This window comes from Leucopleurus acutus (assembly GCF_964270905.1).
Source record: "Leucopleurus acutus genome assembly, chromosome: 2".
NCBI classification, from domain to species: Eukaryota; Metazoa; Chordata; class Mammalia; order Artiodactyla; family Delphinidae; genus Leucopleurus; species Leucopleurus acutus.
This window is the reverse complement of record NC_139143.1, coordinates 39,851,185-39,876,423: the sequence shown is the minus strand read 5'-3', so window position 1 is coordinate 39,876,423 and position 25,239 is coordinate 39,851,185. Positions and strand designations below refer to the sequence as shown.

Here is a 25,239-nt window from a genome sequence, read left to right as displayed (position 1 = left end):
TTTGCAGTAATAACACAGTAACAGCTATTATCCTTCCCTGAGGAATTCAGCCTACTTTATGGACACAATTTAGTACAAACTCATAAGAAAGCTAACAAAGCCCCAAACCACTTCACAATAGCGTAGAGAGGTAAAGGTCAGAAATTATTACTGCCAGACCCAGCAGACAATGGCACCTACCGGAAAGAGCACAGGACAGGAAAACCTGGAAGCCTGTGTTCCAGTTTCGGTTATTCCTGTAAGCATTAGTACGATCTGAGTGAACTCAGCCTGCCCTGCTTTTTCCGTTTATAAAAACCTACGTCTTGTTCCTTCATCTGCTGTGTGTTTTTCTGTCTTCTCATTTTGCTTATCTTACTGTGTTTGGGGTCTCCTCTTTGCAGGCTGCAGGTTTGTAGTTCCCACTGTTCTTGGTGTCTGTCCCCAGTGGCTAAGGTTGGTTCAGTGGGTTGTGTAGGCTTCCTGGTGGAGGGGACTAGTACTTGAGGATATGGGGAGGTGGAAGGGTAAGCTGTGACAAAGCGAGAGAGAGGCATGGACATATATACACTACCAAATGTAAAACAGATAGCTAGTGGGAAGCAGCCGCATAGCACAGGGAGATCAGCTCGGTGCTTTGTGACCGCCTGGAGGGGTGGGATAGGGAGGTTGGGAGGGAGGGAGACGCAAGAGGGAAGAGATATGGGAACATATGTATATGTATAACTGATTCACTTTGTTATAAAGCAGAAACTAACACACCATTGTGAAGCAATTATACTCCAATAAAGATGTTAAAAAAAAAAAAAACCTACATCATCCTCTCAGTAGAATGAAAATCTGAACATGAACATCTGAACAATGAACATCTGAAAACAATGAACATCTGAAAAGTTGCAGATCTCTTTAGGAAAGAAACAAAACTCATGCTTTCCAACCAAAATGGAATAATTCAGTCAATGGAGACAATAAAAATCTGCCATAAAGCAATTGTTTACTTGAAATCTATCTTTTGTGGTATATTTATTGGGGTAAGGAGTGTAAGGAAATCATAATTAGGGTTACCAATTATTCCAGAAATCAAGGTCATTAAGTTCAGATTCCAACTTTGACCCTGACCCAGGCTTACATAGATGTAAGATGTCCCAATACCTCATATCCACCATACATGGGAGAAACAAGGTATGCGGACAGATCCTCTTATAAATATCCCATATGTAGTGGTTTTAATACAGGGTCTCAGATTCATTGCCATTCTTCGCATCCAGCTGTGGGCATTTTCCCTTGAATTTGGGCAGGCTTTCCATGGCTTCAAACAATAGAGCAGGGGTCAGTAAATTATGGCTGGTGGGCCAAGTCTAGGCCTCTACCGGCTTTTATAAATGAAGCTTTATTGGAACACAGCCATGTTCCTTAGTATATGTATTGTTTGTTTCTGTTTTCACATCCCAGCAGCAGAGCTAAGTAGTTGCAAAAGAGACTGTATGGCTTGTAAAGCCTAAAATATTGACTGTCTGACACTTTATGGAAAAAGATCTCCAATGCCTGCAACAGTATATAATGAAAGTGATGCTATGTAACATCTAAGACTAGGTCATAAAAGGTCATGCAGCTTTTGCATGATTCTCGTGGAATGTTTGAACCCTGGACACTCATTCTTGGGATACTCTATCTTGAATCCTAACTACCACGTTATGAGAAGTCCAAGCCACATGGGCAGCCATCTATAGGCACTCCAGTCAACAGTCCTTGTTGGGCCCAGTCTTCAAGGGCCAGACATGTGAATTAAAATTATCTAGATGATTCCAGACCCAGCCATTTGAATCCTCATGAGCTGAGGTTTCAGACATCAGTCATGGAGTAGAGACAAGCCATCTCCTCTGTGTACTGTTTGAATTGCTGACCCACAGAACCTGGGCACATATTAAAAATTTTGTTTACTTCACCCCTAAGTTTGGACTTCATTATTATGTAGCAATAGATAACTATAGCACTGTGTCTGTACACAGATCTACATTTCACAGAGCACACACTTTTAGATGTGAATGTTGACTGCTCAATTTCTAAGAAAAACGTATACACACATATAGGTACAAAATGTTTTTGTATATGTAAATATTAGACCTATATAAACTAATCTATGTTATCCATAAAATGAGGGGCCCTTGATAATGGCTAACATTTTTTTTCAGTATTTATTGTGTTCCAAGAACTGATAAATTCTTGCATTGTATGAATTTTCTTTTAACCCTCATAGCAACTCCCTGAGAGAAGTAATGTTATCTCTATTTTATAGATGAGAAAACTGAGGCAAAAACAGATAACATGCTCAAGAGTACTCAACAAGTAAATTTTAGAGTCAAGATTCGAACCCAAGTTCTCAAGTTTTATATCCCTTACTATTAGTCACCAAGCTATATACTGAGGAAGGGGATGAAAGCTGAAGCCCTTACCTCATGCTCAAAATGTTAGACAGAAGCTTAGCAGGTATGGTTGAAAGAAGATAGGACTAGGAGTTGTAAGTCCAGAGCCTGAGTTATGAAATGAATTCTCCTCTCATCTAGATATAGGTTTGTTTTTAGAAAATGAAGAAGAGTACTGCATATTTTGATTGTTAATTTCTGTAATTAATGATTACCAAAGAATGGAATTTTACCAGGGAGCTATTTTGCAATGACATAAATTATTGATTCAAAATCAAACCTTTATTATAAATTATTGATTCAAAATCAAATCTTTATTAAGTCTCCATTGCATCAGAAGTCTTTCCCACTCTTCATTTCTTTTTAAACCCTTTCCTGTCTACTCTTGGCCAAAGCTTGAAGCCTAATTTAACATTTGGAAATAAAATAATGAAATAGTCATAACACAGCAATTCCAATGCCTACTGAAATGGAAGCTCTAAATAATTTTTCAGATAATTTAGGAAATTAAAAATATTTACATCACAGATGCAAAGACAGAAATTACTTGTGTAATAAAATAAATGGTGAGACAAAAAGTTATGGTCAAGTAGATTTGTTTAAATATGAACACTAATCTGAGTTCTACCCCTGTGCTAAAACCCAGTGACAGGTTGCCTACAGCTTCTAAAGGGATAGTTCAGTGCATTGGGCCAGATTCATGCCATAAAATGTGGTATTATTAGTAGTACTAGAAGACAGAGTGTGACTGTCTTCTTTGGGACATAGATGAAGACCCCAAGATAGACAATATCAAGGACAGATTATGTAGAATAAGATATTATCTCAGTCCTTGGAACATGTCATCCAGGATAGAAAAAGAAGTAGATTTATTATCAAGTACATGAAGCCAGAGACAGTAAGCAATGAGTGGTAGTTGGTTAAAATAGACAGGTTTTAGAAGTAGAGGCACGGATGTAGAAAACAAACTTAGGGTTACCAGGGGATTGTGGCGGGGAGGCTAACTTGGGAGATTGGGACTGAAATATACACACTACTATACATAAAATAGATAACTAATAAGAACCTGCTCTTCTTATTAGCACAGGGAACTCCACTCAATACTATGTAATGGGCTATTAGGAAAAGACTCTAAAAAATAATAAAAGTGGATATATGTATATGTATAACTGATTCACTTTGCTGTACACCTGAAACTAACACAACACTGTAAATCAACTATACTCCAATAAAAATTTTTAACAAAATAGGAGAACCATAGTCAGGGAGCAGTGTGGATTGGAAAGACCAGGCAAGAAATATTTCTGCATCCTCAGACAATGCTCCCCAAGCTGGCTATTGCAAGGGTGAGCATTTAAGAGATCTTTGACCTAAGGAGGACATGAGATTAACAATCTAACCCAATGTGCATGAATTATTCTCCTCAGTGCTATCAGAAGTCAGATGGCATCCTAGAGCAAGGGTCAGCAGATCTTTTCTGTAAAGGGTCAGATAGTAAATATTTTGGATTTTGTGTACCATACGTCTCCGTTGCAACTGCCCATCTGCTGCTGTAGCACGGAAACAGCCACACACAATACGCTAATGAATGGGTGCAGCTGTGTTCAAGCAAAATGTTATGTACAAAACCAGGAGTCAAGCGAGATCTGATCAGTGGGCCAGAGTTTGCGGACCCCAGTTCTGGGTCAATGTTCATAGCTGAATGAGTCATGAGGCCTTAAGTTCCAGTTCTCATTGTACTACATTCTACCTGGGTGAACTAGGGTTCATCCTTTTATTTATATGGGCCACTGTATTAGTCAAGGTTCTCCAGAAAAACAGAACCAACAGCATGTGTATACAATGTGCCCATATATATTGATAGATATAGATCTAGATATTGATATTGATACCTATATCTATATCTATATAAAGATAGAAAAAGAGAGAGTGAGATTTTAAACAATTGGTTCACACAATAATAGAGGCTTGGTAAATTCAAAATCTGCAGGTTAGGCTGTCTAGAGACTCTAGAAAGAGTTGCAGCTCAATTTCTGTAAGTCTTCTGGCAGAATTCCTTTTTGCAACAGGGAGATCTTTGTTTTATTAAGAGCTTCAACTGATTGGATGAGGCCCACCCATATTATGGAGGATAATCTGCTTTACTCAAAGTCCACCACCAATCTAAATATGAATTTCATCCAGAAACACCATCACAGGGACTACCCTAGTGGCACAGTGGTTAAGAATCTGCCTGCCAATGCAGGGGGACACGGGTTTGAGCCCTGGTCTGGGAAGATCCCACATGCCGTGGAGCAACTAAGCCTGTGCACCACAGCTGCTGAGCCCGTGCACCTAGAGCCCATGGTCTGCAACGAGAAGCCACCGCTATGAGAAGCCCACGCACCACAACAAAGAGTAGCCCTCTCTTGCTGCAAATAGAGAAAGCCCACGTGTAGCAACGAAGACCCAACGCAGCCAAAAATATAAATAAATAAATAAAAATTTAAAAAAATACAAAAACACCATCACAGAAATATCCAGAATAATATTTGACCAAATAACTGGGCATGGTGGCCCAGACAAATTGACATGGAAAATTAACCACCTAAGCCATAGTTTTGTCATCTTTTACTGAGAAATTTGACTTATCTGAACTATTTTGATACCTAGAAGATACCTTCTAGAGGTAACACCCTCAGGTTTTTACATGGTAGGCAGCAGAGGGAAAGAGCCCATTTGCCCAGTCAGATGACACCTAAAAGGATAAAATTCTGTCTTCTCTCTCCAACCCACAAGGATGAATGCCAAAAATACACCACTTATATCTGCTTTAGCTAACATAGGATAGGTCTGGAACAGATCTATGCTCCCAGTAAGTCTCATGAAATGCTGTTTCATTAAGGAGACTTTACTTGCTAAGATTAGAAGCAAAAGAGGGTGGTGGATGAAAAACTGCCCAAGGATATAACTTCATGCAAGGAAGCAGGAGAGAGAATGGGTATCCGAAGATGTGCCCTCTGAGCCAACACTAATTCCACAGCATCAGGTTGTAATTCAGGGAGCCCAACTGCTGGGGTTCTTTTCCCCCTCTTTTTTTCCCCCAAAGAGGGACAAATCAAGCATACTGACGAAGGAAGAGCATTAGTCACCATAGATAAATTCCTTTTTAGAGGTGATCTCGCAAATGATTTGGCTCAGTGTAGACTGATTAGGCTCCAAAAACCATAAGCTAGAGCATTTCATTCCAGGTCCCTCCTCAAATATCCATGATAGGTAAAAATTTGGCATCAGTAGTTTTTGAAATCTCCCCAGGTGATTATAATATGCAACCAGGGCTGAGGATCTGGAGATGTAGAGAGAATTTAAATTGAACTTTAGTTAAACAGTAAAGCAAGCTCTGACTCTACTGGCTGGAGCTGGACAAGGGATTTAGTGGGATGAGAAGATAAAGAACACCAGGGAGTAAATTAGATGCTTTATACCTGTGCTTAGCTAATTGTTACTCAGATAATTCAGACAATCTTACAGCACCTGAACCCTGAAATTCCTTAGTTCTGTTTTTAAAAAAGTAACTTTTCAAGTAACTGAACGCTGAGAATCATGTAAATCATAAAGAAAAAGAAGAAACCTTATTTTTTGAATTAGTTGATTTCATATATACTCTTTCACTTTCATGATATTAACTAGTTATCTTTCTTTCCATTTTATGTTTGAGGAAAGTAAGGCTTTAAAAATCTCAGTAATTTGCTCAAGGTCACTTGTTAAGGGTGTGGTAGGCAGCATAACGGCTCCTAAAAAATGCCCTCACCCTAATCCCTAGAACCTATTAATATGTTACCTTGCATGATAAAGAGGACTTTGCAGATATGACTGAAGTTATAGACCTTGAGATAGAAAGATTATCCTGGATTACCGCATGGAACAAATCTAATTGCATGAGTCCTTAAAAGCAGAAAACCATTCCCAACTGTAGAAAGAGAAAGAGAGAGATGTCCTAATAGAAGCAGAATCAGAGAGATGCAACATTTTGGGTTTTGTAGGTGGAGAAAGGGGACTCTGAGTCAAGGACTACCAGTGACCGCTGGAAGCGGATAAAGTCCAGAGGACAGAAACACCCCTAAGAGCCTACAGAAAAGAATGTACCTCTGCCAACACTTTTTTTTCTTTTTTAACCATCTATATTGGAGTATAATTGCTTTACAATGGTGTGTTGGTTTCTGCTTCATAACAAAGTGAATCAGCTATACATATACATATATCCCCATATCTCCTCCCTCTTGCATCTCCCTACCACCCTCCCTTCTCTATGTCACCCTTCTAGGTGGACACAAAGCACAGAGCTGATCTCCCTGTGCTTTGAGGCTGCTTCCCACTAGCTATCTATTTTACATTTGGTAGTGTATATATGTCCATGCCACTCTCTCACTTCATCCCAGATTACTCTTCCTCCTCCCTGTGTCCTCAAGTCCACTCTCTATGGCTGCGTCTTTATTCCTGCCCTGCCCCTCGGTTCTTCATAACCATTTTTTCTTTTTTGATTCTATACATATGTGTTAGCAGACGGTATCTGTTTTTCTCTTTCTGACTTACTTCACTCTGTATGACAGTCTCTAGGTCAATCCACCTCACTACAAATAACTCAATTTCATTTCTTTTTATGGCTGAGTAATATTCCTTTGTATATATGTGCCACATCTTTATCCATTCATCTGTCGATCCTGCCAACACTTTTACTTTACTCAATTGAGACCAACATCAGACTTGTAAGGTAATAAATTTACATTGTTTTGAGTCACTAAATTTGAGGTAATTTGTATGAAAGCAATAAAAAACAAATACAGAGGTCATACAAGAGCCAGGCTATATATTTATACTTAAGTATTTCTGAAATGAATTTAACCTTGTGATTGACAGCAGCAGCAGCAGCTTCCAAGGGATCCCACCAAACACCTGAGGCAAAAGTAGCCTAATACAAAGCAGTGACAGCAGCAGGTCACTGTCCCACACTTGGGGTAGAGGGGGACTTGATCTACTATAGCAGCAGCATAGCCTGAATGGGAACCCATCCTCCTGTGGCACTAGTCCCATCAACATTAGTCTAATCTGCTAGCATCTGCTGTGCCAACACGCCCAACATATACAAACCCTCCAACTCAGTAGCATTAAGTGAGCCAGGCTCAGTGTTTCCTGAAACCCATATCCAATGGCACTGGAAAGCCCAGATATCACCTACTGTTATGAAAACATAAAAAAACAATAACAGAAGACTGGGAACTTCAGAAAGAAAAGGGGAACAATGGAATGGGTGTAAACAAATGGGTAAATATAAGAGACTATCATTAGCCTCATGAGTTTCTTAAATTCTATATGATGGTCAAAGCAAAAATGATGACACCATCTGATGGGGTTCTCAATGTAGAGAAAGGAAATACTACAGAAAATCATACTTTAAAACTGGGGAATATTAAGAGACCTAAATGGAAGTAAAATTTTGTAACTTCACTTGAAGTAATAAAACACTGATTCCAGTAGGCTATGATAAGTTACATATGTATAGTGTAATGCCAAAAGCAACCACTAAGAAAACTATACAAACAGTATACACAAATGATTCTAAATAAATTAAATTAAATGGACTTATTAAAAAATGTTTAAGTAAAATCCACAAGAAGGCAAAATAAGAGAAACACAGGATTGAGAAACTAAGGTAAAAGACAAAACAAAAAATAAAATGGTAGACCTAATCTTTAACATAGCAATAATTACATTAACTGTAAATGATCTAAATAACCAAGTGAAAGACAGAGATTGGAAGAGTAGATTAAAAAATCACAAGCATGATCCAACTATATACTGTCTATAAGAAGCTTACTTTAAACATCATGATATAGGTAGTTCAAAGTAAAAGGATGAAAATGATATATCATGTGAACGCTAATAAGAAAAAGCAGGAATGCCTATATTAATATTAGATAAAGTATATTTCAGAGCAAAGGAAATTATTAGGGGCAAAGAGGTTCATTACATAAAGATAACAGGAATAATCCACCTAAATGACCTAGTGATACTAAATGTGTGTGCACCAAACAACAGAACTTCAAAATACATGAAGCAAACACTGAAAAAGATTACAGGAGAAAATTTGAAATCCACAATTATTATTTGAGACTTCAACACAGCAATTTATAGAACTACCAGAGAGAAAAATCAGCAAGGATATGGAAGAACTGAAAACATCATTAATCAACAGGATATAACTGACATTTAAAGAACACACTCAATAAGAGCAGAATACATATTCAAGCATCCATGGAACATTCACTCATATACCATATACTGGGTGATAAAAAAACATTAGCAGATTTAAAAGAATTAAAATCATAGAGAGTATATTCTCTAGCCATAATGGAATCAGACTAGAAATCAATAACAGAAAGACAACAGGAAAATCTTCAATCACATAAAAACTAAACATCACAATTCCAAATAACTCATGGGTAAAAAAGACAGTGTCAAGGAAAAATTTTTAAATGCAGAGAATAAAAGAAAATGGAGATATAACAGATCAAAGTTTGTGGAATGAAGTGAAAGCAATGCTGAAAGGGAAGTTTATAGTACTAAATTGGGAAAGAAAATATTTCAAAGCAATAATCTAATTTTCTATATTAAAATAGTAAAAAAAAAAAGGAAGAGGAAAAAACACTAAACAAGCAGAAAGAAGGAAATAATAAAGATGAAACAGAAATCCATAAAACTGAAAAGAGGAAAACAGGGGGCAAAAAAATCAATGAAACAAAAGGCTGGTTCTTTGAAATAAACAATCTAATCAATAAAGATCTAGGAAGACTGATAAAGATAAGAAGAGAGATGGCACAAATCACAGATATCAGAAATGCAACCAGGGATACCATGACATATCCTGCAGGTTAATAAGGGACAAGTTATTATGAACAAGTCTACACTATAAATTCAAAAATGTAGATGAAATGGACCAATGCTTCTACACCCAAAACTACCAAAACTCAGCCAAGATGAAATAGATAATCTCAATTTTCCTGTACCCATTAGCAACACGGATTTTTCATTTAAAAACTCCCAAAAGAAATATTCAGGCTTAGATGTTTCACTTTTACCCAAGACTTAAAGAATTAACACCAACTTTACATGATTTGATAAGAAATAGAAGTAGAGGGAACAGTTCCTAATTAATTTTATGAAGCCAGTATTACCTTGATACCAAAACCAGACAGGGATAGTATAGAAAGAAGAAAACTACAGACCAATATGTTTTATGAAATTGGCTGTAAAAATCCTCAGCCAGATATTAGCAAATTAAATTCAGAAATATATAAAAAGAATAATATACCATGACCAAATGGTATTTATTCCAGTTATGCAAAGTTGGTTTAATATTTGAAAATCAAACAGTGTAATCCACCATATCCAATAGATTAAGGGGGAAAAGTCATGTGATCCTATCCATTAATGCAGAGAAAGCATTTGACAAAATTCAATCCCATTCATGATTTTAAAATAAGAAGAAAAAGAACCCCAAGCAAACTAGGAATAGAAAAGGAACATACTGAAAGTCATAAAGAGGATCTACAAACAACCTATACTGACATTATATTTAACTGTGAAAGACTGGATGCTTTCTCTGTAAGATCAGAAACAAGGCACCGATATCTGCTCTCACCACTTTTATTAAATATATTACTGGAGGTTCTAGTAAAAAAATAAAGCAAAAATAAATAAATACATAAATTTAAAAGTTAAATTTTTAAAAAGTTTATTTAAAAGATAAAAGGACTATTCCTACTATGTTGAATAGGAAGGAACATATCCTACTGAATGTTGAATAGTAATATATCCTATTATATTGAATAAAGAAAAGTAAAACTGTATCTGAAGATGGGATGATAATCTAAATGGAGAAAATACCAAGGAATCCACAAAAAGCTTGAGAAATATTAGTTTGTAAATGTTTTAGAGTACAAGATCAACACAATTTAATCAAATTATATATTAATAACAAATGTGTAGAAGCTTAAATAAAAGTATGTGATGTCATTTACAACTGACCTAAGTAAATACTTAAATATAAGCCCAATAAGACATTTATAGGACCTCTACACTGAAAATTACAAAATGCTGATGAAGAAAAATTTAAAAGTCCCAACAAATAGGGAGACATATCTTGTTCATGGATTAGAAAACACAGCATAATAAAGATGTCAATTCTCCCCAAGTTAAGAGGCTTAACACAATTACTCTTAAAATGCCCTCAAGGTTTTTGTGGATATAGACAAGCTTATTCTAAGATTTATATGGTAAGAAGAGGCTGAAGAATAGCTAAAACAATTTGTAAAGGATTAAAATGGGAGGAATTAATCTACTCAATTTCAGGATTTTGCAGTAATGATGCAGGGTAGATACATAGATCAATGGAATGGAATAGAGAACCCAGAAATAGACTGACATAAATACATTTAACTTGTTTTTGACAGCAGTGCAAAAGCTATCAAGGAAGAATAGACTTTTCAAAAAATGGTACTGAAACAGTTGGACATCCCTCGACAAAAACAAACAAACAAAAAATGAACTTTAAGCTAAACCTCCACACCTTACACAAAAATTAAATCAAAGTGGATCATAATCTTAAATGTAGAAGCAGGACATTTTTAGAAAAAAAATAGCAGAAAATCTTTGGCATCTAGAACTAGGTGAATAATTCTTGGACTTGACACCAAAAGTATGATCAATAAAAGCAAAAACTGATAAATTGGATCTCATCAAAATGAGTTAAAAATGCTTCATAGAAGATCCTTTTAAGTGGATGAAAACTCAAACTGCACAGTGGGAAAACATATTTGAAAATCCCATATGAGACAAATGACTTGTATCTATAATATACAAAGAACTCTCCAAACAACTTTAAAAAATCCAACTAGAAAATAGGCAGAAGACAGGAACAGACATTTCATGGAAGAGAATATACACATGGCAAAGAAGCACATGAAAAGATGCTCAACATCATTAGCCCTTAGGGAAATGCAAATTAAGACCATAATGAGATGTCAGAGAACAACTAAAATTAAAGTATAGTGACAACATCAAATGCTGGCGAGTACGTAGAAAACTTATATCACATCACTGGTGGGAAAATAAAATGATTTAGCTACTCTGAGAAACAGCTTGACAGTCTCTTTTAATCCTAAAAGTAGATTCACCCTACAATGCAGTACTTGTACTCTTGAGCATTTATCCAAAAGAAACAAAAACTTAATTAAGTTCCCACAGAAATTTACACATAAATGTTCATAGCAGTTTTATTTATAATAGCCAAAAACTGGCAACTACCCAAGTGTCTTTCAATGGATGAATGTTGAAACAAATTGTGATAAAATCTTATGATAGAATACTACCAAGCAACAAAAAGGAACAAATTATTAATATATGCAAAAATTGAAATGAACTTCAAGGGAATGATGCCGAGGGAAAAATTTTAAAAAGCCAATCTCCGAAGATTAAGTAATTCATGATTATGTTTACATATTATTCTTAAAATAACAAAACTGTGGAGATGGAGAACAGATTAGAAGTTGCCAAGGGTTAGAGATGAGGGTAGAAGGTAGAGTGGGGGAACTTTGTGAGGTTTTTGTGGTCGCAGTACAAATAATACAGCAATCTTGGTTTTAATCCCTAAAGATTTTTAAAAGCAATTCCTAATAAGAGGTGTCCAGATATTCAGCAATGGCAGCAGATTGGAGGTATAGCTCCCCAACATGACAACTTCAAGAGATCGTACTAATTCAACGCACATGTTAATTTAAAAAAGGCCAGTCACAATACTTAAATGGTATATATCTTAACGATATTATGCTAAGTATCCAGCTATACCAGAAGGACTAGCAGGATTTTCTGTACATTCAATCTTATTTAAGACAGTAAATCTTATAATAAGACAGTTAAAAAAAGAAAAAAAAACCAAAACCTCAGCTACAGTTGGATATTCTCATAGGAAGATGAGGTGAAAATATGTAGCAGCGGTTCAAAAGCTTAAGCAGTGGCACCTAAATTTGGTTGCGCATTAGAATCATCTGAAGCACTTTTTAAAAACCCTCACACCAACAGTTGGTCATCCTAGACCAATAAAATCATTTTAAATCTCCTCAGATGATGCCAGTGTCTAGCCAGAACTGAGAACCAGCAAACTAAGAAGAAGAGGATGTTTCTACAAAGATCTCTTAACAATAAGTCCTTTCACCCAATCAGATTTACCTCCCCAAAACTGGGTAGAGAAGGCTAGATGTTGTCCAACTTGCTTAGATTTAATTAGCACTTGTGACTTGCCCAAAACCTAGATCATGTTTCCCCTACATTTCATGTTATTCCCTAAGTTTTTCAAACCCAGGGCTAAGGGGTTTGCCAGGATGAGATTTTAAGTGCTCACACAGGGGAAGTCCCTGGCAAACCAGGACAGCGGTCCCTCTACATTGAAATGTAAAGCATCCTAAATAACCCTGCCACTGCTCCCAGATCCTAGTCTGTGCCAACCAGTGGAGAAAAGGCATTCTCCATTACTACCACGGCAAATGCTGCCGTACTTGCCTTGGCTGGTCCCTATCTTTTCCAGGCGCCACTCCCCTTCACCTGCTGGTGGACGCTTTGGCCAGCTGACAATGCAGATATTTTCAAACTTTAATGCGAATAAAAATCATCTGGAGGGCCTGTTATAACAGAGATCACTGAGCCCCACCAGAGTTGCTGATTCCATAGGGCTGGGACAGGGCCCTAAAACTTGAATATCTGACACATTATCAGGGGACGCTGGTAAAGCTGGTCAGGTTGTTACCGAATGCAGGTTCGTGTGTCTGAAGCACAGTGAGGCCAAACAAACCTAAAGGTTGGAGTCTGGAGCAGAAAAAGGTTTATTGCAGGATCGAGCAAGGAGAGGGGTGGCCCGTGTTCCAAAACACCCTGAAATCTCCAAAGGATTTCAGTAAAGCATTTTTAAAGGCCAGGTGAGGGAGGGACGTCCCAGGGAATGTGATCAGTTCGTGCACAATCCTCTGATTGGTTGATGTTGAGGCCACAGGGCAGATAACATTATCCATCCTTAGGTGCCAGAAGGTCTGGGGGCTACGTGCTCATGATCATCAAGGAGTTAATTTCTTCCACTGGGTGGTGGTTTTTAGCATCTGAAAACTCAAGAAATATGCCTGAGATATTATTATCTGAGTACTTCAGAGAGGAACTACAGCAGAGGATATGGGGGATGGGTCTGTCCTAGGAAGGCCCCATAGGGTACTGCTTGGTTACAAGGTGACCATACGTTGAGAACCACTGCTCTAGTGGCTTGGAATGTTAAGAAAGTAATGGAAGAATCCCTTCCCAGATCTAGATTCTAGTATCGCCAGCTATTTTGGTGGGGGGAAGGGTAAGTTTTGTCCTTTCTTGGACTTCTCGTTCATTTATATCAAAGCCTATTTGAGGCAGTGCGCTCGGCGGTCCTGCAGTTCTGTCTTTTGCTTCAACAGTGTTTGGAATGAACAGACCCAGGGACGCTCCTTGCTCCAGCCCCCGACCACCCTCCAACCTTTCTTCCTGTCGCAACCTTTGGAATCAGCCACTCAGCTATCCTCAGCCTCCAGGACAGGCCAACACCGTTTTTTGAGCTTAGCTCCTTATCACTGATCAACCACGAGTTCCCAGGTTCGTCAGCATTATTCCATCGAGGTGGAGGCCGCCGTCCACCGCCTGTTCAACATGCATCTGGGGACACTTACCTCTCTCTGAGCTTCTATTTCGACAGCAACAATGGGACTCTGGACAGTGTGGGCCACATTTTTCGCCAACTGGCTGAGGAGAAGTGTGAGGGTGCCCAGCGTCTCTTGAAAATGCAAAACCAGTGCTGCGACCGCGCCCTCTTCCAGGATGCGCGGAAGCCTTCTCAAGATGAGTGGGGTAAAACCCAGGACGCTGTGGAAGCCGCCATTCTTAGGGAGAAGAACCTAAACCAGGCACTATCGCCCTGCGTTCCGCCCACGCAGACTCCCACCTCTGTGACTTCCTGGAGAGCCGCTTCCTGGAGGAGCAGGTGAAACTCATCAAGAAGATGGGCGACCACCTGACCAACCTCCGCAGGCTGGCTGGTCCGCAGGCTGTGCTGGGCGAGTATCTCTTTGAAAGGCTCACCCTCGAGCACAAACAGGAGTCTCTGAAGTCCAGCGGCCTCTGAGGAGCCCCTCTGGCGTCAGAGCTTCTGCCTGATGCCCCGCTCTGCAGCCACTAGGCAGCTTTGTAACCGCCCTGGAGCCCTCTCCCAAGCCTTGGACCAAATGGAGACAACGCTTTTTGCAGAAGAAAACAAAAAAAGCCTATTTGAAACACAAACAGAATAAAGAGTAATAAATAAATAAATAAATATATATATTCATGTTCTTTTAACATATGAATTGCCCCACTTTATCTGTGTGAAATAAGTTTGTTCCCGTTATTGTGCTGGTTCTCAAGCTTTGCTGCTCGTATGAATCACCTAAAGAGCTTTTAAGAAAAACACTGGTGTCTGGGTCCCAGCCCCAGAGATTTTGATTCAGTAGGTCTAGGGAGGAGCCTGGGCACGGGGAGGTCTCAGAGTTCCCCAGGTGATTCTAACGTGCAGCAACTTTGTGAACCACCTCTTGGCTTCAATCCAGCTAGTGATCAGATATTAAATCTAAGACACATGGGCTAGTGCGTGAGCTCTGTTGCTAGGTGTATTCCATTTTCTTCCTCCTGGAAGATTCGTGCCAGGGAAAATGATTGATAGTTGTGTTACTTCTCTGAAATGGATTGAAATTTCCAATTAGCGTGAACAGGGGAGGGTGAGTGGGTGAATGCAATAAGGTGTATCATTTACGTATTGCCCTATGTGTAAAAGGTTTTTGCAACTGAGGTCTGCCCTACTTTTCATGCTAATGGTAATGCTTGTCCTCCTAATGCAGCTGCAAACTTTATAAGCCCATAGGTAGACAGCATCACAAAATATTTACCCCTCCCCACTGGCCCACTCTCAAGCTTCACTCCCCTTCCCCAATACACAAATGTACATCAATGCGCTTGAGACCAATAGCAACATATTGACCTTCAATTCTTCTACTTTGCAGCTTCCCTCTTATCAGGAGATGTCAGCATTTAGTGCAAGGACCAATGCTTGCCTCTTGGTGAGTAATGTAGACAATGCCTCCAAGAGACAAACAGCCCTTAGGGAAGGGGAAAAAGTCTTTCAAAAAGGTTGATGCCCAGAGGAGGCATTTCCAGTCATCTCAGCTTAGAGGTCAAATATCCAAAATAAAAAAAGCTTAAAAAAAAGAAGAAGAAAGCAAGGAAGAAAAGAAGGAAACAATTTTCTTATCTCATAGTAATAAGGCAGTTTTCCTTAAAAAAAAAAAAGACTTAAGTCTTAAATTCTCTTTCCTAATCAAAATGTGCTTTTCTGTCTTTAGACTATTCCTCTTATATCCTGTATTATTCATGATGTGTAATTTCTTGAAATAGCACATGGCTGAAAACAGAAGCTAACCTCTTGTCCACTATGAATTAAATCTTTTTTTCCTAGGACCCATCTACAATGTACAATTTGGGGTTTGCCAACATAATTATTTTCTCTGAAATAAGTTACAGCATTTTGCCTTTTCACTGTATATAGTTATACAATATATTGTTAACACAACATAGTTAATATTGTCAATATAGTAAATACAACTATAACACATATGATATGATGCCACTTTGGTGATTTTCTTCATCCATGTAATTCTGAAATTTGACAGTATAGTTTTCATATTCTAATGAGCTGAGTATTACCTTTGCAAGGATAGAAAAATAAAATAAATTCATAATATTCTTGTGTGGTTTGCCCCTGGGGTGGATTACCATAATGGGGGATACTTGAGCCTTTCCCCAAGTCATTAAAAAACCTGCAGCGAGCAGCCCCTTGTCCTCTCCAGGGAGTGGGGGAAAGGATCTTTAATCATAATAATTCTGGGGGGAAAAATCTCGGAAATAAGACATCTGCTTCTGTGCCTTGTTGTTTTGCAGAATAGCAATGATTGCTTTAGCAGCTTCTATTGCCATATGTGTACAATAAGTAAATGAACATAAAATTGAATGAACGCATAAAAGAAGGATAAACCCACCCAGCTTAACATATCCACTCTCTCACCTGCTGTGCCCTGAAACATGAAAGAAAGAATCACGGGATCATAAGGATTAATAAAATAACAGTCTCTGTTAACAATATTGACAGGAGGTATAAGGATAATTTGTCTGATGTGGGACCAACAGCTTAACTGCTTAATTCTTTTTTTTTTTTTTAAGGGCAACTCATTCATTTACAGTTTAAAGATTGCAAGACAACATCTGAACTTCTGTAGCACAATTTAAATGTTTTACTTTTTTGATAAAGCAGAGTATAATAGAAAAAACAATTAGTTTCCAGTAATATCTACATCTCTATTCAGAATTAAGTCTTCCACAGACATGTTACCTGGAAACAAAAGCCTGCTACAATAAGCAAAGCTTCAACAGAGCTGCTACTTTTCGGGCCAGGGAAAGGTTCATCCCTATAGGAGGATGATGTGCTATGTAAAATGGCTGCAAGGTCACAGCCTTGAGGGCGTTGGAAGTCTATTATCCTATTCCACATTAAGTAGTTTGGTGAACTTCAAACGTCTGTTCATCTGCAACCAAGCTGGCAACTTTTAACTGATATTTCAAGCAGATAAAAAATAAATTAAAAGAAATCCCTACACTAATGTTCCTTGATTTACACTTTAAATGGTACATTAACATGTAATTCTGGCTAAGAATTACATTTGAGACTCCTTGCTCAGGTTTTGGTTAACAGTACAAATCTTTCAGAAATTCAAGTTCTTATTAATCAATAATTTGTGAGCTAGGATATATTCAGGCATCAGCTGCAACTACAGAATAGGTGCACTGCCTCCACACTTTGGAAAGACATAATCTAGAACACTACTAGCAGGCAAAATATCTGTTAGTAGACAGCATATATGCAGTAGAGCAAGACAAAAACATATGTTGGCTTGTTTAAGCCTCAAGCCCTCCATCCTTTGTTGAAATACAATAATTTCATTCTTATGGTTTTCAATACCAAAAACTCAACCTCCAGGAGGGCTAAAGTCTAATTTGTACTCCAAACCAAGTAGCAGTGCAGTTCGCTACTACTGAGGCTGAATCCATAAAGACTTCAAGACCACGTCCAGAAGACAAGTTATTATATATAACACCCTAGAAGGTCTGAAACATAATTATCATATACATAGCTGGTCCTTCAGAGCTCTTTACCTATAACTGTTTTTTGATGAAAGTTATTTAATGTACTGGAGATAACTGTGACTTACAGATCAAATATTTGAATACTTATACTTACCTGGGATTTCATTTCTGCTGAAAGAAAAAGGAAGAACAGGACTCACTTAAAAAAAACCAAACTTTAGAAATGGAAGTAAAAATCTTATCACACACTATCACTTTTGGAAGCAGCATAGAGGGGCAGTCAACGGTAAAACACTGGTGAAATATGTCAAAACTCTAGGCCAAAAATCCATTATTATTATCATCAGTGACAGTACCACAACTGTGCCCTTCGTAATTAATATTCACTCCTAAGAATCTTCATTTGGCACCAGATGATGTGTTTAAGAGAAACACTCTGGGAGGTTTTGAATCAGACTTGGTTTTTTGTTAGCCAAGTTACAGGAGAATTTTTAAAGTGGGGGGAAGGGAAGAAGGAAACGGACCAGAAAAAGAATTTAAGCCATCATCTATAAACCAACAAAGCACTGATAGTTCCAAACATTATGTCAGACACTAAAATGACTGATATAGGCTCAAGTGGTTTATAAAACCTATAAAAAGACTACACCAGCAAAGTCCCCATATCTGTAGAGTTCAGAAACTAAAACAAGGAATATTTTAGCTTAAAACCTTATCTCAAGAGAATCATATACACTTCACATGAATAAAAATACCTGAAACCAAACATTTTTAAAAGCTCCAATACCCAAAATATAAAGAAAAAATTTAATTCAGAAGACTCAATCAATTCATGATAATCACAAAACGGCTGGGCAATCTCTATCTCCCTTCCACACTAACCATCCGTCCCATGGAAGACCAAGGGAGATCAGACCTTCCAGACTTACCTTCCAGACCTTCCAGACACCTGGCTGCTGCAAAATTCTATGGAGACTCCTTGTGGAACAGCAGTTTCCCATCTCTTGTGTCTCTCCCTATCATGATCATGCAGGAAGCAAGTCTGGCTGTGCTATTTCTTATCATTGTCTGTCACCCATCTGCAACATGGTATTGTACAGATAAGGAAAAAGTAGTTCCCTTTCCCCCAGAAGGTTGAGGCTCAGGTACAGGGGTAATTCTCCTGTGCACACAGTCATTATTTAGGCCGACTCAGTGACTTCAACAGGCTTAATCATGTGATCAGGTTTGTTGCCAGCTGCATAATGCTCCCACATCTGTAGATAGAGCTGCTCTAGTTCCATTGTGTATTGTTTGGTGTTGAATAGAGGGCTAGATGTCCTCTGCTTCCAGACTTTGCCACGAATTTTCTTCAGGTATTCTAGATCAGTTCCCAGTTTCACAGCTATGTCTTCATATTCTTGTCTATTTTTAGCAATAAGCTCAAGACAGCCTAAACAAGTGAGCTGGGAAGCTGCAACTCGGGAAGCAAGAGTCTCTCCTGGCATAGTCACCATGGGTGTCCCTGCCCAAAGGACATCCATCCCTGTGGTGTGTCCATTACAGAGTGGAGTGTCCAAGCAGACATCAGCCAGCTGGCCTCTCCGAACATGTTCCTCTTTAGGAGCAACAGGTGAAAAAATGATACGGTTCAGGGGAAGGCCCATATTTTGTGCATACTGTTGAATATTAGGTTCTCCTACTGCTGGAAAACGCAACAGCCACAGTACACTATTGGGAACACGCTTCAGAATATTTGCCCACATCTGCAAAGTAGATGGGTCAATTTTATATAACTGATTGAAGTTACAGTACACAATGGCATCTTCCGGTAACCCGTACTGAGAACGTGTGGTTACAGTAATGGTACGGGGAACCTCTTCTCCAGTGGCAGCCTTATTGTTGATCAGAGTAGTTGCCAGCCCATTGCTAATACTGAATCCATTAATTGTTATCTGAATTTGTCCTCTGTTAATCATTTCAATAACTGCTTCTGCAATAGTATTCATTGGAATGACAGGCATATTAAGAGCTGTATTACTGCTGTCTGCGTTGTGCCCTCCATCAGGATACTTCATCTTGACAATTTTCACATCTGGCAGACTATCAAGAAATGCTTTGAGGTCGATGCCATTCAGCACAATCCGATTGTCATAAATGTGCCCATTGGACTTAAAATCGATGACTGCTTTCTTCTTCAGGTGAGGGAACATATTAGCATGATCACCAATAAAGAAAGTATGGGGCATATAAGCCAGTTTCTCAGAATACTGCTCAGCAACTTCAGCAGGTGAAGTTTCCTGATCAGTGATGATATAATCCATGAAAAGCACGCCACTGGTCCCAGGGTAGCCCAGCCACATTGCCTGAATAGGAGCTGGCCTGAGAGCAAAGAGTTCATTTCGAGCACACTTGGTATAACCATTCATATTTACAAGGATGTGTATACCATCTTGATGGATGCGATCAGCTGCTTTCCCATTGCATGGAATCTGAGAAAGATCAATGAAATGATGGGCTTCTGCCATCACCTTCGCTCGGAAGTTTGTGCCATCATCTGGGCTCAGGGCATAACAGAATACCTCAAATTTATCAGGATTGTGCATGCCTGGAATAGACTGCATAAGATGAGAAGTAGGATGATTCCCAAAGTCAGAACTCACGTATCCTACACGCAGTCGACCATCACTGAGCTTCAAGTCTTTTGGATGTTCATACGGTGGTTTATGAAGGACATTTATCTTATCCAAGCAGAGGTTCCCATGCCGCTCAGCAATAGCCTTCCTGAAGCCATGAGAAAGAGGATAGAGCATACTATGATGAGGCTGCACAGAAGGCAACCTATTCTTCTCCAGCTGGTCAGCCACAATGCTGACCAACTTCTTCATTCGCTCATCATAGTCTGTCCAATCACAGACGATCTGCAGGCAATGAGCCAAATTACAATAAGCGTCAGGAAAATCAGGTTTAAGCTTCAGAGCAGTGCGATAAGAAGCAATTGCTTCTGGAATATTCCCTGAATCCTTGTGAATGGAAGCCAGACTGCTGTGGGCATCCGCAAATGCAGGGTTAATCTGAATGGCACGAGTATAACACTGCAAGGCTCCCTGAACGTCCTGCATCTCCTTTAGAGTGTTTCCCATATTACAGTAGGCATCAGCAAAGGTAGGACTGATTCGAATAGCCTCCTTATAATGCATCAGAGCTTCCTGCAGTTTTCCCTGCTGCTGCAATACACTTGCTAAATTTGAATGGGCAGCAGCAAACTCTGGGAAGACTTCTAATGCTTTACGATACAAGCAAACTGCCTCTTCAATGTTTCCCTGTTCTCGGTTGATATTGGCTAGGTTATTCAGAGAGTCTGCATGGGTGGGACACAGCCACAGAGCTGTATTATAACAGTCTTCTGCTTCGGCAACACTGCCCTTCTCTTTGAGAGCATTGGCTAGGTTGCAGTAAGCATCAGGGAAATGTGGTTGCAATTCAATAGCTCGCCTGTAGGTGTCTATTGCCAGATCTATCAGGCCTTGCTCATAGTATACACAAGCCAGGTTGGCATGTACCACTGCATGATTTGGACTCAAGCTTATGGCACGAAGGTAAGCTGCCACAGCTCTGTCAAAAATCCGTGCCTCTTTCAAGACATTTCCTAAATTGATATAAGCATCCAGAAAATTGGGGTCAAGGTTGACAGCCTTTTCAAAGTGATGAATTGCAAGCCAAATCTCCCCTTGTGCATTGAAAACACAGCCAAGATTACTCCAAGCTACTGCAAAGTTCGGTTGCGTCTCAATTGCTTTCACATAACATGCTTTGGCTTCTTCCAAGCGACCCAGGGCTTTGAGCAGGTCCCCTAGGTCACTGCAAACACTGTACAAATCAGGATTGTACTGAAGGGCAGAGACGTAAGCTTGTACTGCCCCTTCCTTGTCACCTGCTGCTACCAAAGCGGCTGCCAGGTTAATATAACCATCAATGAAGTCTGGTTTGAGACGCAATGCATGCCGGTAATGCTCAACTGCTTCCTGCAACTGCCCTCTTTCCTTGTACACATTCCCCAAATTCGAATAGGCTTCTGCCAGAAGAGGGTTCTGTTTAATTGCCAGAGTACTAAAGTGGGCAGATCTGTCCAGCCTTCGACACTGGAAATGTATAGATGAAAGTAATAAAAGTACTCCAGTATTGTCTGGCTCTTGTCTCCACAGCTGCATGCAGTGTCTCTCAGCTGCCTCAAAATCTCCTGCCTGATATTCCTGATGTGCCAACTCAGCTAACCCTCGGAAGGAAAGCATACGTCTCGTTGGTTCTGTGCTGTCGGCCACATTGCCCACAGAAGACGCCATCTGGAGCTTCTGGAGAGAGTGAGAAAAGGGGGTAATTGAGTCCCGCTGCCGCCACTACTGGCAAGAATGTTTCTAGAGGTAGCAAACACAAGCACAGCAGCTGTACCACTGCTTTGGCAGGCTTAAGCGGCGGCGACAGTTACAGGCACCGAACCTTAGGAACTCTGGTTGGCCATCTACCTCTCACGCTCTTGAAATCTTAATTCTTAACCCTGCCCTCTTCCACCATTTTTCTCCTAATAAGGGAATAAAAATTACCTATACATTTGCCTTAGAAGAAATCAAAAGTCAGTAGTCCAAACACTTTTTAAAATTTTGTTTTCTGTCCAGTTGGAAATGAAATACATGATTGAGTTTTCTTCATTATTCACAAAGTCAATGTGGAAAACATTAGGGCCATGAATTTCAATACGGTAAGATCAGAAAATTTTAAATTGGCCTTCCCAAACCACTAATAAGTAACCGATATTGTATATAATGCTAAAATCTTAGAGACTGAGTTTGATATTTTAAAAGTTCTGAAAACATTAGCTAATTTCTCCTCATCATATTTCTCATGCCTCAAACCTGAGTATTACTTTTTTAAAAATAATTTTTATTTATTTATTTATTTTTATTTTGTCTGCGTTGGGTCTTCAATGCTGCGTGTGGGTTTTCTCTAGTTGCGGCGAGCAGGGGCTACTCTTTGTTGTGGTGCACGGGCTTCTCATCACAGTGGCTTCTATTGTTGTTCCACAACTCCTTTTAAGGTCCTACGAAGAACCCTAGAAATTAGTTCATGTAATTATAGGTTTTTGCAAAATTGTCAAAAGTGAGATATTTTAACTTCCATCAGGTAAGACCAGTGTCTCTTTCTTTGCCAATTTTCCTTCTATTATATTCCGCTATGTTGGATCATATTGGAATGGCCACAGGCTTTTTGTGAAATCTGGCTAAGGAGATGTTTCAAGTGAGGCTATTATGTGATTTTCAGACATCACCATATGTAATTGACTATACACTATCCCATTACAGGAATAACTTCCAGTACTCTTACTGACTACTCTACTGACTTAACTAGCACAAGACACAGAAACGTAAGGACAAAAACCACCTTACAATATAGCCATGTCTTGCACTTCACAGCTCTTAAAGCACGTGTGTTTGAAGAAGAAAAAAGAACTGAAATGTATAAAACCAGAAGCTATTATACTGTGGAAAATGATTTCAATCAACAGGCATGTGAACGACAAGTCAAAGATTCAGTTCTCGGGATTCCCTGGTGGCACAGTGGTTGAGAGTCTGCCTGCCGATGCAGGGGACACGGGTTCATGCCCCGGTCCAGGAAGATCCCACATGCCGCGGAGCAGCTGGGCCCGTGAGCCATGGCCGCTGAGCCTGCGCGTCCGGAGCCTGTGCTCCGCAACGGGAGAGGCCACAGCAGTGACAGGCCCGCGTACCACAAAAAAAAAAAGATTCAGTTCTCATCAATGCTTAGTCAAAACGGAAATTTTCTTCTGTCAAGAATATACTCCAGGGGCTTCCCTGATGGAGCAGTGGTTAAGAAGCCGCCTGCCAATGCAGAGAACACGGGTTCGAGCCCTGGTCCAGGAAGACCCCACTTGCAGCGGAGCAACAAAGCCCGTGCGCCACAACTACGGAGCCTGCAAGCCACAACTACTGAAGCCTGTGTGCCTAGAACCCGTGCTCTGCAACAGAAAAGCCACCACAATGAGAAGCCTGCACACTGCAACAAAGAGTAGCCCCCACTCGCTGCAACTAGAGAAAGGCTGCGCACAGCAACGAAGACCCAACACAGCCAAAAATAAATAAATAAATAAACAAATAAATAAAAGAATATACTCCATCAACAATGTGTGTAATGGAATGGTGTAAATGAGTATTTTATCAGAATTCCTGTAATGCACAAACCTATAGTAGTACTGAAATCAGTAATGCATTTATAATACTAAATATTCATGAGGAAGTAATCCATAGAGGTTTTCTAAAGTTAACAATGAAAATTAATATGGCATTATCAATAATAAATTGTGAAGCTGAAATAAACTTTTCTAAACTATTAATAACTAAAAGCAAATTCTAATCAACTATGTTAATAGAAATCTATGTCTATAAACTACAAAGTTTATTTCTTAAAATTTTATTTCGAAAATACATCAACTGTCATATGAGGAGGCAGTTAAAGAATATATAGCTAAAAGAGTGGGGGAAAAGTTTTAGAGAGACACATCTGGCAGTAGTTAATTTTTAAATGTCATTTTTCTAGATTTTGTGACACCCATAGTATTGATATTTGAATGCATTTAAAATATTGTAATTTGAAGATTTGCTACTTCCAGGTAGAATAAAATATTTTGAAGCAAAACAACATTTCCACTGAGAAAAACAAAAAAAGCCAAATAAAATAGCCAGCATTCAATCAAAAAGTTCTAGACAAACCAAGAGATAGAATCATATGACTAAAATTCTAAGAAAAGAACAGATAATACAAAAATATTTATATAAGATATTGTGTTTCTTTATCAGGAAAAGTCTTTATTAAGAAAAGGCTTTAAAATCATCAGAATTAATATTATATTTATTTGTATACTTTATTTATATATTTATGTAAAGAACTTAAAGATAAAGCCCTAGTTAAGGCAGTGACAATAGCAGTAGCAATGAGAGTGAAAAGAAATGGTTATATTCAAGCATATTTTGTCAGTAAAAGTACAAGATCAAATGTCTGACTGCATACATGGAATGGATAGACAGAGTGGGAAAAATCAAAGTTAACTATAGAGGTTCTAGTGAAGATGGGGTTGCCCCACCCAACCCAAGGGGTTGCGATCATCCCCAAGGTCTAGGAGACTCAAAGGTAAGGTCATGGTCAGAGGAAAAGTTAATTGGTGGGAAAATAAAACTCCCAGTCTCTCCATCTCCTTATACCAGTTTTTTTTTAACATGTTTATTGGAGTATAATTGCTTTACAATGGTGTGTTAATTTCTGCTTTATAACAAAGTAAATCAGTTATACATATACATATGTCCCCATATCTCTTCCCTCTTGCATCTCCCTCCCTCCCACCCTCCCTATCGCACCCCTTTAGGTGGTCACAAAGCACCGAGCTGATCTCCCTGTGCTATGCAGCTGCTTCCCACTAGCTATCTATTCCTTATACCAGTTTTGTTTTTCTGCTTATATACGTAGCAGCATTTCATTCAAGGGGAAAGTCATTGATCTGACTGGTCAACATAGTTCAAGGCACATT

At 39.0% G+C, this 25,239-nt stretch overlaps 1 protein-coding gene and 1 pseudogene across 2 annotated transcripts in view; one reads left to right on the top strand and one right to left on the bottom strand.

Annotated features, from left to right (window-relative positions):
- Positions 1-14,625, top strand: part of LOC309973783 (ferritin light chain-like) — a 33,901-nt pseudogene extending 19,276 nt beyond the window's left edge. The window contains exon 2 of the transcript in view: positions 14,093-14,625. The product of the transcript in view is annotated as a ferritin light chain-like (transcript). The remainder of the gene's footprint in view (positions 1-14,092) is intronic.
- A 3,975-nt stretch (positions 14,626-18,600) lies between these two features.
- LOC309958283 (UDP-N-acetylglucosamine--peptide N-acetylglucosaminyltransferase 110 kDa subunit-like) overlaps positions 18,601-25,239 on the bottom strand; it is a 267,922-nt gene continuing 261,283 nt past the window's right edge. Inside the window, exon 2 of the mRNA XM_082834025.1 lies at positions 18,601-21,997. Within this exon, the coding sequence (XP_082690151.1) occupies positions 18,848-21,988 (3,141 nt within the window). The 5' untranslated portion in view covers positions 21,989-21,997 and the 3' untranslated portion in view covers positions 18,601-18,847. The remainder of the gene's footprint in view (positions 21,998-25,239) is intronic.